This window comes from Marmota monax, unplaced genomic scaffold, assembly GCF_021218885.2.
Source record: "Marmota monax isolate L192 unplaced genomic scaffold, Marmota_monax_Labrador192_F-V1.1 WCK01_AAM20220418_F8-fsc00069, whole genome shotgun sequence".
NCBI lineage: Eukaryota > Metazoa > Chordata > Mammalia > Rodentia > Sciuridae > Marmota > Marmota monax.
This window is the reverse complement of record NW_026695243.1, coordinates 1,224,614-1,237,749: the sequence shown is the minus strand read 5'-3', so window position 1 is coordinate 1,237,749 and position 13,136 is coordinate 1,224,614. Positions and strand designations below refer to the sequence as shown.

Below are 13,136 nucleotides of genomic sequence, written 5' to 3'. Positions count from 1 at the left end.
TATTATAAAAGTGTTTTTACTACCCAAAGCAACCTATAGGTTCAATTCAATGCCTAGCCCTGTACCAGTGACATTCTTCAAAGAAATAGAAAAAACTATCCTAAAGTTCATATGGAACCAAAAAAGACCTGAAATGATAAAATCAATCTTTTTTTTAAATTATTGATGGGTTTGTATGTATGTATGTATGTATGTATTTAATGCGATGCTGAGAATCAAACTCAGTGCCTCATATGCTAGACAAGCACTCTACCACTGAGCTACAACCCCAACCACCCACTGATGAATGCAATCTTGAGCAGAATAGAACAAAGCCATAGGCACCACACTACTTGACTTCAAAATATTCCACAAAGCTTTAGTAACCAAAGTAGCATGGTATTTACATAAAAACAAACACATAGACCAATAGAACAGAATAGAGAGCCCAAAAATAAATCTACAAGTTTAGCCAATCCATTTTTTTTAAACAAAGGGGAACACACAATGGGGAAATGATTGTCTCTTCAATAAATGGTGTTGGGAAAATTGAATATACAAATACAGAAGAATGAAATTAGACTCTCATCTCATCCATACACAAAAATGAATTCAAAATGGATTGAAGACTGATCGAAGCCTTAAATGTAAGACCTAAAACTATGAAATGACTAGAAGAAACAGGGGGATAACTTCATGACAAGGCTTGGGCAATGATTTCTTGGTGATGACCACAAAAGTTATAGGCAACATAAGCAAAAGCAAACAAATGAAATCACACCAAACTAAAGAGCTTCTGCACAGCAAAGAAAATCAACAGAGAGAAAAGACAACATACAGCACTGGAGAAAGCTCTGACAAACTATATATCCATTAATATCTAAAATATATAAGGAAATCAATAAGACAATAACTTGATTAAAAATGGACAAATGACCTGAATAGATGTTTCTCAAAAGAAGACATACAAATGGCCAACAGTTACATGAAAATATGCTCAATATCATTAATTATCAGGGATTTATGAATCAAATATGAATATGAATTAAAACAGCAATGAGACATTACTTGTTACGATGGTTATTACCAAAATATAAAAGTTTTGGCAAGAATGTGGACAAAAGGGAACTCTTGCACTCTTTTAGTAAGGATGTAAATTAGTACAGTCATAATGGAAAACCAGTATGGAAGTTCCTCATGACAAGGCTTGGGCAATGATTTCTTGGTGAAATCATTTAATAATAATATTTTTTTATTATCAAAAGGCCATATGTCAGCAGAATACAACAGACACTAGTATGGCAATATGTAAATCAGTGGATGTGTAATCGATGTGATTCTGCAATCTGTATACGGGGTAAAAATGGGAGTTCATAACCCACTTGAATCAAAGTGTGAAATATGATATGTCAAGAACTATGTTTTGAACAACCAACAATAAAAATTTTTTAAAAAGGCCATATGTCACTTAAGACTGTAGCTGGCATTCTCAGGGGGTGAAAAATGCACCAATGGAATTTATTTACTGTTCATTCATTGCCAGATCTAGTTTGGCCTTGACCATTCTCACTGGAGGATACTCTATTTTCCATGATTGATATGATGTTTTTTAGCCAACAATCAGAAGGGCCTAAATAGGCAAGGCAGCTATATCCAAATACATGGAGAGTCCCACATGCTGCAGCTGCTCTCTGAGCAAAGTGATAGATTGAGACACAGTGGCATGGCCGAGGTACAGATGGAAGAACTCAGTCATTGCCAAAATCAGAGTTGCAAATCTGCCGCCATGTGCAAAATAGCATCAAATGTGGTCTGAAAGCTGGCAGAAAGAAGACCTTTATCTTCACAGTCTTCCATTCTCTAAGCAGAATCAGGACCTATGATGCTAGAGGGCTAGTGAATGGAGAAACCACCCTGTGTGTGGTCAGGAGAACAGAATATCCCTAAAGCTCATTCATCAGTATATGGGACCAGAATTGATTCATCAACAACCTTCATATCCATCACAGTTTTTACTAAAATCCAGGAAATCTCAATGTATTTAAATGATAAAATGACCAATCTCCTTCCTCCTCCCTTCTCTTCCTTCCTTCATTTTTCATGCAAACATTCATTATCAGTTAATATATTCCAGGCATTGCCAGTAACTAGATATATAAATTAGAATATACTCTCGCTCTGATTTTTTTCTCTTATTCTCCATACCTCATATTTGGTTTGAATGTTGACTGACAATACAATCTTTGTATCACTTACCATCTGTGACAGGACAGCCTTAGAACTTTACTGATGGACTTACTCCCTTTTGCTTCATATTCTTTGTTTAGCTTGGTATATCTTGGAGTGAATTTAGTTCTGTTGTGCTTTAATGCAGATAGTGAGTAGAACAACTACACACAACCTATTTGCTTTCTTGCCACCTTGTGTGAACAGTGCATAGATTCACTGAATGGAGAACTTCCAGAATTTACATACCATCTTTCCTATAGAGGAAGAATGTTTTGGACTTTTGAAATGGCAATGGTGAACAATGTTCACTTATTATTTATTCTCATGCATTCATTATTCTCCATCCCATTTCCCTGGTTTGCTTCTTACACATGTATAATTTCCATGACATTTCTAAAGGAAAAAAAATATTTTTTTTCCTATTCTCTTACACAGTCACTCAACACACTACTTCTGACACAAGATGTGTTGGGATATTCCCCACCACAAGCAATTCTCTAGCAGATACCAAGTGCTCATTCTATAATATATATCAATTCTGATACTTTCTTCCTGGAGATAGCACCAGATAGATCTGCTCACAGGTTGAGGGCTCAGTTACAAGACTGTCCCCACTTTAATATTAAAGAGATAGCACACTTTGTATTTAGTCCCTGGTATTTATTTATTCTTAGGAATATAACAAAAATTCTGTAATTTCTGATATATATTGGAAATTTTATCAAGTATTCATTTTCAGGGAAATTAAACCTTAAAAGTTATCTTGATCAGTAGGTTGTTTAAAGATTCATACTTTTATTTATTCAACAATATTAACTGAACCTACTATAAACCAGGCCCTGTTCTGGGCACTATACAAGAAATGACAAATGTTCTTCCCTCAAGAATCTTACAGTCAAATGAGAGTGGCATAAAACAATAATTGCAACTAATGGGTAGATGTCAGGCTAGAGAGCTATATAATTTGCCATGGCAGCAGCAAGATGGGGTCTCCCTTTTCCTGAGGGAGCCCAGCAAAGGAATCAACAAAGGCAGTGACATTTTCCATTGGATCTAGAAATATAAATGATATAAATAATTTTTTTCTTTTTTATAGTATGATTTGTTAAGCCTGTATTTTAAAGGATCTATGTTAATATGATATGCTTAATTCATTAACATTAAGCAACTACTGTGTACTTTATATTAGGTTAGGCCCTAGGATACAACTGAATATAAATAAAACAGACAAGACATACCATAACTAAGAAAAACAATGTGATTATTTGTGACAAGGCCTAGAAAAGAAAAACAAATTAAAAGATTAATGTACAATAAGAATAGCTCATCTGCTCTGTAAGACCAAGGAAACCTCCCTGAAGGAAATACTATTCCATTTACCTGAGCAAATGTGTGAGTTTATCCACAACTGTTCACTCAGAATAGTAATGCATATTCACAGGGACAAAAAAAGTTTCTTAGCATCTTATAATGAAAGAAATGTGTCTTAGAGATGAGCTTTTGAAGGTATACAAATATTTTTACATGACAGAGCAACATTTCATTGTGAATTCTAAGGGTGTTGAGCACAAAGTATTTCTAACTCTGCACAACCATTTCTAGACATCTGCCTGACACAGTGACCCATGCTGGGTCGTTGCCTGTGAATTCTGAGTATTTCTTCTTGCCACCCAAGTTCTGACTTGCTTGGCTCTCTCTGTGCCAGTACTGAGGCACTATCTCACCTGCAGACCACCTATGGCTGGGCCTATATCTTTGACCTCACTGGCCCTCCCTGGTGTACTTCTTTGATTTGGCCCCCTGGTGCCATATTTTTCTATACATCCTTGCCCTCTCTGCTGGGGTCACTGCTGACCAGAATATTCCAAGCCCAGAAAGTCTTTTCACTTTTTACAGTATGCCAGAACTCTAAGGCACGGTCTTCAGATCTAAAGAGACCAATTTATTTAGTTAAAAACTAATTATTATATATATATAATATATTTAATCTGGCTAAGACATCCTAACAAATTTATTATTAGGCTAAATGTAACTACTAAAATTTTTTAAACAAAATAATTAATTGGATTTTTTTTAACCATCACAATCATCTAAACCTGTAGGTTTAATGACTTTTCTATTTTTAAATGGTTCTTTGTCTTCTCTTCCTTCCCCATTTTCTCTCTAATGACAGTTTGGACTATCACTGTTCATTTCAAGGTCACACCATCCAGATTTAAAATATCTCTAGGGAGGCAGATTGTGAATCAAGGATACATGCAAAGGTCTTGCTGAGCTACAGGATATCAGGACCTGTGGCCTGTGAGACAGCAAGCATCCTCTAGGCCACATAAAATGTTCAATCTTATTTTCTTCCCTTATAAATAGAATTTATTTATTTATTTATTTTAGAACTAACCATTTTCTAGGTTCTGGGCAGGGAGTAGGGGAAAAATACAAATATTTGGCCCTCAAATGGAGACTAAAGAAGTTCAGAATTTTTTTTTTTTTTTTTGGGGGGACAAATTGACGTTTTTTTCCATGTGATAGCATAAAACCACTAGTGTTCTGGATAGTGCTCTTGGCAGAGGAGGTGAAAGGCACTCTTGTAAATAAAGACAGCATATTATAAATATATAACAGGCAGCAGCGTCTTCTAGCCAGGAAGTACATATGGCATTACTGAGTAGAGAAAACCTGGCTCTCCCAAAGCAGAGATATCTCTCCTACCCGGGAGGCTTGGCTTCTTTCTACATTGCCTTTGTAATGTATGTAAGACACAATCTGTCTGATTTTACAAGATCTTGTGTGTGTGTGTGTATGTTCCTACTAGATTATGGAGGGTCTTTTATTCATCTTGGAATCTGCCTCACCAGTGTCCTAGCACAGTACTTAATAGAAATAATGATGATGACATTGATTCACTGGTTATTGATTTAACAATAACAACTTCGACTCCTCCTATAGTGCATATTATGTTCCAGGCACAGTTCTATATGATTCATATGTATAAACACAATCACCTATATGCATACATACACATATAATGTATGCATATATAGATACATGTATATATATATATACTCAATTAAACCTAAAAGTATTATCTTGATTATACAGATAAGACAGCTAAGGTATAGAAAGCTTATATAGTGCATCCAAGATCATTAGAAATAGTAAGTCACAAACCCAGCTTTGAAGCCAAGAAAAACCAGCCTCACAGTTCTTCCTCACAGTTAACCACTACATTTGTACATAGTAGTGACTCAATACAAATATTTGAATTTGGACTTAATATTGAGGACACCAAAAGCAAAGTATGTTAAATGCAGTATCCTTTAACCATAGAAAGACTCATGATGTTAAGGTATGAGGTAGAGTAGTATAGTGGAAATAGAGCCTCTGGCCACATTCTAGAGCTGCTTCAGACACTGAAGTGTGTGGCCAAGTCCCTGAAACCCTTAGGTTTCTCACCCATGAAGGGATAGAAAACCACTCAGAGATGATTCCAGTTTTGAAATTTTAATTTACCCTTGTGCATTTTCATGATGTTATCATCTTTATACATCTAATTAGTCCATAGTAGCAAGAGAAAATAAGGCATGGGAATTCTTACAACATTGATGAATTTTCTCTAAAATCACAGATCTATGGAGAGAAAGAAAAATATCTATAAAACCATATTCTTCTGGAGAAGTGTTGAAATTATGATTAGGAAAATCAAAATGGTGGGTAACATACTGAGAAGTGTAAGGTTTGGATTGGTGTTGGTTGACCTGGATACCAGTCCCAGTGCTCCCTTGTGCCATCTGTATGTTTTGGAGGGTCAATTACTTTACTGAGCTTTTGTTCCTCGCCAGGAAAGCAAAGGTAATTACACCTACACTAGGTATCTTGTGAGCATGTAACTGTGCTAAAAAGTGCCTGACATCCAGTATTCAATAGGTGGTGGTCATTATTAAGTTTCATTCTTCATTGATGGATCTCAGTCTTTAGTTATGGCGGTGTCAGCATTTGCTAAAACTTGCCCCATGCCAATTCCTTGTTTCAAATAAGAACATACTGTTCTGAGTGCTATAAGGATAGTTTTAAAAATGTAGGCTGTGGATTTTGCCATCAAGGAGCTTATAACCATGTAAAGGTATTATGATTTAAATGGTATCACATTATTTCAAGGTAAAAGATAAGTACCATATCAAGAAGTAACAACCTTTTCAGAGTAGGAGAAATGTATCAGGCAAACATGATGATCAAACAAGGATTTATAATGTAAATGGTGATAGTTCTTTTAAATTATGAAGTAATAATTTATTGTGATATGTGTATATAATGCCTACTTGGGCACATTGGCTGTGTGAATCATTTTTCATTATTGCAATGCACACACTGAGTTAAAAATTCAATTCCAGCATAATCCTTATCATAAATTCTATTACAATTTGTTATTTTAATGTTTTATATGACCTTAGACTTTAATATTATGTCCTGGACTCTCTGAAATTATCAAATATTACTTTCTCTAATTCTTTTGAAGAATTAAATGTAAACTACTATCTAACTTCCCACCTCTCTAGCATAGTATCTTTTAAAAAAATTGTGAATCCTCAAAAATATATTTTTGGTCTCTTAAACAACTCTCTAGCTTGACATTTCTTAAATATTCCTTCCCCAGATTTTTATTGGTGAGATATCCATGTATTTCATAAAGTCAACAAGGGAATCCCTGATTGCCCAGGAGAAAACAATTTTGACTGGAGAATGCTGTTACCTGAACCCCTTAGTCAGAAGGATCATCAGATTCATAGGTGAGTACAGGAGCCTGCTGGGCCAGCCCTTATGTATAGGTAAAACTTATTAAACTTGAACACATTTGGAAAAACAATCTAAGCTATGGAACTTTCAATTAAAAGCAAGGGCTGCTTTGGGATTATCCAGGAAGGACAGAAATGGAGTCTTCCCCTAGTGCCAAGTTGAATCTTTGACCCATGAAATAAAGTGGCACTTATTGTCTTAGAAATGGTTTTAAAGTTGCTTTTCTCCATAAAACATTTATCTGAATTTTCCCTGGACATATATTTCAATATTGATTGGATATTGACATATACCCGTTAGATGGGTGAGGCAACAGGTAGAAGAGGGAATACTAATAAATTAATTTAGAAATAATCAAATTTCCTGATTAAGATTTTCTATCCAGTGGGGTTTTTTTAAATGTGGGAAATTTAACAAAGGGTTAAAATCTAATCCATTAGGGTCTTGAAAACAATGCCTTTCCAAAGTTGGAAAGAAATACTTTTATTAGTGTTTATGAGAAGAAATAATTTTTAAAAATGTTCTATATCCCTCCTTCTAGGACTTTTATTAAAAAAAATCCCAGGGTGCTTTGGTAATGATCATACATATGGGAATATATGTATGAGCACAGGTAGAAATAAAGGTATTTCAGAGTTCCTACAAAATAAATACATAATAATTATTATTGTGTTTTAATGAAATCTGGCAATTATCTACTGGTTGGATCTTCCTGGGAGCCACAGTAAAACTCCCAAGCTGTAACGTGTCTGGTATTTAAACAAGCCAAGGTGCCATTTGGTACACATAGAACTGAGACCAGATATATAGTATACACTCAACCCTTTGGATAATCTTTATTTCCACCCCCATCCCACTGTTTTCCACTGTTATAGGAAAGGGTTGAATGCTCTCATCCATGAGCAAATGACCACACCAAAACCAAATATGCAATAATGTCTCCAAATAAAATGAAAATGAGGAAAGTAGTAGAGTGGGCAGTCCAAGAAAATCAGTGTAGAAGAAAGAACCCTTAACATTAAAATAGTCCTAAGAATTGACTAATGATATTTTCTGAAAAGTTTTTGCATACTATAGAGGACTGCAATTGGCTCATTGTGATACCCTGATCAAAATGATGCCACTACTGTCTAGGTTACCCGTTTCAAACCATGGCTCCTTTCAAAATGTCCAGAGTCAGATCACTTACCACCAGATTGGCTAGATAACAAATCATCCATGGGGAAGAAAAGGAGAGAAAAGAATATTTATTATACCGAATGCTGAACTAGACAATTTATACACATTATTTTGTTTACTCCCCACACAACATCCTGTAAGATATTTTATGGTTCTCATTGTACAGATGAAGAATCTGGTAGAAAATGAGGTATAGTAATTTCTCCCAAGGAATGTATGTGTGCATGGATGCATATGCATGTACATAATTCATTAAAGAAAGCAGATTGTGCTCACCATCTGATGTGCTTCCTGCACATGTAATTAAACAAGTTATTCAGAGGGTTATTAGATTAGAATTAAATAGAAATTATCTTTAGAAAGTCATTGTTATTTTTCCTTGGCAAAGAAAAATCACACCCTAGCTGGGAACAGGGTCCAAAGAATAAAAATTTTAACTGGCATTTGATTTGCCATTTATGTAGGCCTGTATGCTTAGCCAAAGCAAGTCTTTGTTCACTGAGGATTCAGAGACCCTAATTACCCCAAAATGAACCCTCGGGGTTGCCTATTGGGGTGCACTATCCTCCCACACAAACAATGCATTGAGCAGAGTTTCAGGACCATCAAGGTTAAATAGAAATTTGTCACCTTGGAGAAACATCAAATTCCCACATTCATAACTGATGACACGTTAGTCCTTTGGGGTCTGTTGTACGCTAATAGAAAGCTGAATGTAGAAAGCCCAAAGCAGAGGCATTCAAATAGATCAGTTAGGTATCAGCATCATGAAATAATGCTCATAAAAAAGGGATAGCCAGCAGGTAGCATCAACCTTGGGGAAGAAAAAACAGCACTGGAAGGCAAAGGGCATTGATGGGTAAAAAGTTATTTGCTTAATGCTTTTCCTCTTGTTTTATGACAAGAGGATCTGCCTGATTGCTAGTGTAGAAAACCTGGGAGACACCTAAGCCATCTGGGAAGTTCTTATAAATGCAAATTCTGAGGCCTCATCCCATACCTACTGAATCAAAAACTCTGGGGATTGAGCCTGATAATATATGTTTTAACAAGTTTCCAGGTGATTCTGATGCACACTAAAGTTTGAAAAACACTGATTCAGGCCATTAAAACTTCTTGCTCTTTTAAGCAATCTTCCTACATTTTGTCCTGTGACTTAGTTCCATTCACATCAACCCCACAAAAATACCATGCATTGCTCGTCTTGCAGCTATTAATCTTTCTTAAGCAAAAATTTAGATAAGTCATTTCTTTGTCTAAAACTTTTCAATGGATTCCTGGTATTGTTCCTGCCTAAAACTTTTTAATGGATTCCTGGTGTTCCATTGCCACACCTTTACCATAAAATCTGGACAGATCCTAGTCATCCTTCAGAACACTACTTAAACATTATCTGTTTGCCCCTACAGACAGCTAGCTACCTCATCTTCCAGGCCCCCAGAGAGCCTTGCACCTACATTGTTTATAAGTACCTACCACATTAGAATGCATAATTATTATTCCTATTATTCCTAATAATTTGTAATCCCTTGGAGAACAGACTGTATATTCTTCACTCTCTAACAATAGCATATAGAAGTGTGCCTGGCACATAGATTTTTAATAAATATAGGATTTTATTTTGTATTTTTTGAACAAGCAAAGAGCAAAGAGAAGCTGCTAAATGCTGATTCTTAAAGGTAATTAAAAAAGGAGGCAAGTGAATATTTATTACCAATCTTCAACTTACTTCTAGGAAATTAAAATGCACAAATAAGGCAGTTTTCTAAGGGGAAGGCCTGAAGTCTACTCTGATTTTTTATATAGGAGGGTCAGAGTAGAAGGATGGGGAAGGGTCTCTCAAGGACAACTTACTGTTTCTGGGTGACTACAGATTGATTTTTCTTCATAGAAGGAAGAAAATGTACTACAAGGAGTAAAGACCCTTTAAATGGAAATGTTTCCTTTGGCAGAAATTAAAATAAAAAAATAAGGTGGTAATCAAAATGTATATTAGGGATGTTATTGTAAAGAGCTTAATAGTCTATTTTTCTAGCCCAGTAGCCACCAAAATACATACTATGCAATTGGCATTGGAAAATGACAACTATTTCAGATAACTATTCTAATTAAGTTGAAATGGCATGACTTTTCTCTTGCAGTTTACATAATTATTCTAGAATCCATTACAAATAGTTTTTCCCAACAAATACAATCAGCTTCACATTGCAAAAAAGACCAATGGATTAGCGAAATACTTTTAAAGAAAATAATGTTTATGCTGCCAAGGATGAAAAAAAAAAAACAAACCTGGGATTCTAATACAGTTCTGGTAAGATAAGTTGATATGCCCTTTCTGTATTGCAATTTGAGAATGTATTTCAATAGCCTTAAAGACAATTTTTTTACCTTAAAATTCAGTTTCAAATAATGTATCCTATGGAAACAGAGATGTAAATTAATTGTATGAATTAAAATATTATCATAAAAATCAAAAATATCTAGTACAATTTTTTAAAAAAATAATGCTGCCAACATAAGTTGCAATCTCAAAAAAATGGTATTAAGAATGTATAATGGGGGCTGGGGATGTGGCTCAAGTGGTAGAGCGCTCGCCTGGCATGCATGCGGCCCGGGTTCGATCCTCAGCACCACATACAAAACAAAGATGTTGTATCCGCCGATAACTAAAAAAAATAAATAAATATTAAAATTCTCTCTCTCTCTCTCCTCTCTCACTCTCTTTAAAAAAAAAAAAAAGAATGTATAATGGAGGGAGAATATTCCTGTTATAATGTTAGTCAAATTTTTCTATAATTATTCCTAAACATAAGAAGGATACATCATTAAATAACTGTATGTTTGTGTGTTCCACAGAAGAGAGACTTAAGGGCTGTACGCTAAAAGTTAACTGTTATTATTTCTGAGTTTTAGAATAATGAGTGAACATTTATTTTCCAGATAATGTGAGATTTTTTTCTTTTTCATTATTTTATAATTTCTATTTTTTAAATGATGAATATATATAATTTTAAATATCAGAAAATCTAAATATTAACAAAATAAAAATGGTAGGTAATAAGATAAAGACTTTCAGCTCTCCAGGAAGATGGTCAAGTTCTCTAATGGAATCTTCAGTGTCCGAAAGAGAGCTAAAAGTGGCACCTGGGCTCTCACATTCTTGTCCTAGACTTGAAGGGATAGCCCTGCCTCACCTCAAAGTTCCAAAATAAATTTTAAGTGGTAAAATGGAAAGAAAAGCTAAATCAAAGAGAAAACATTCAAATTAAGCCCTCTGTTAGCAAATGCTAATTGTCTTAACCTTACCAAATTCCTCTGATTCACAAATCCAACAATAAGTACACCTAAGATTTGCATTAAAAGGACACCTCTTCTCCCATGTTTTATGTATAAACCCTCATAGTTTAAATCCTCTTCTAAACCATTGGGTCTTCTTACATTATGTTTACATGGATGTGGGAAGGGAGGAAAGGGACTGACTGAAGTAACAAATTCAACCAACGTTTCTAAAAAACAAATATCAAGTTACTGACATGTACTTAGACTACTTTCCCTCATTTCCCTTCTTATTCCATTTCAATACACTTGATGGCAATACCAATCTGCAGATTTAAGTTCTCGGGAGAGATGAACTGGCATTCCCTTTTCAGCAGTAAAGACTTAAATAAGAAAGTCATTTTTTCCAAAAGCTTATGAAGTTCAGTTAAATTCTGTTCATTCAAATATACTTGAATAAACCTATTCTTGTATTTGACAATTATTAAACAATAACTGATTTAATATCAAAAGGTAATGAATTGAAAGCATTAGAATTTGATGAGGGTCTCTTTTTTTTTTTGGTGTGTTTGCCATATAGAAGGATCTATTAACACCAAAAATAATCTGTCATCCAGAAGCTATTTATTATGGCCTTTTCATTTGAGACCCCAGAGTTGTTCCATTGTTACTTCGAATAAAAATTTGATTAAATACTAAGCAAATTCTTTGCCATTTAGGTCAGTCTAAGGATTAGGTAGCACTGGACAGAACAGAAAATGCCATGGTAAACAGTTAATTCATGTAACACTAATTAATTGCCATAAATTAAGTGTGGTCTAAATGAAGCATGAATATTTTAAATGCAATTTCAAAGGTCATGATGTTTTACGGTTGTAAGAATGGATGCCCTGAGACAAGCTTAATGTCAGCCTTTTAGAGAACTAGAAAATCGTTTCCACTGTTGAAAGTCATTTAAATTTATCTGAAAGAGACTTTATTTGATTCAATCAGTTTATTTCTACTTGCATTAGTATTTATAATTAAAATATAGGCGAGGGTCTGCATTCAATCTTCAATAATTTATTGAGCACCTACTATTATGCTAGGCACTCATTAATGTATTGAGAATATACTAGTCAACCAAATAGAATATAAACTCAACAAGGAAAAATTTCTAACAGGGGAAACCTGACAGTAAACAAATAAATTATAGTGTCTTGTTAGAAGACATGTGCTACAGAGAAAAATAACCAGAGAAATAAAACAGGGAGTTTGTGGGGGCAGATTTGCCATTTTAAGTGGGGAGAGGAGACTGTCATACAATGAAAATTATCTAGAAGTTGACAGTGACTTGATAGCAAGATAGGGATGCTCCCAACCAACTAGCTGCCCAGGGAAGTAGGCCAACTCCAAGAGCTCACTGAAAAGGTTTTCCCTGCCTAGGGAGTCTAAACCCAAGCCACCGTATCTGCATCATGAGTATAGACCATAAAAGAAAAATGTGAAGCAGAAGGCAGGACAAGGGCCTATCAGCAGATGGAGATATTTCTAGAACTCAGCAGTATCAGTCAGTTGAAGCTCTGGAACATAAATCAGGAGAGAACCAGGAAGGATCTTAGGGGGAAAGAAACAGAACCCCAGTTTCTAGACCCTATGAGCAGCCAACCCACCAGAAATTGAGCCTAAGGCATTTGGTGCTT

At 35.0% G+C, this 13,136-nt stretch overlaps 1 protein-coding gene across 2 annotated transcripts in view; it reads left to right on the top strand.

Annotated features, from left to right (window-relative positions):
- Window positions 1-13,136, top strand: part of Plppr1 (phospholipid phosphatase related 1) — a 313,126-nt gene that overhangs the window by 259,334 nt on the left and 40,656 nt on the right. For both annotated transcript variants that reach the window (XM_046457212.2, XM_058578072.1), the window contains one exon: window positions 6,860-6,992. In XM_046457212.2, coding sequence (XP_046313168.1) covers window positions 6,860-6,992 — 133 coding nt within the window. The remainder of the gene's footprint in view (window positions 1-6,859; window positions 6,993-13,136) is intronic.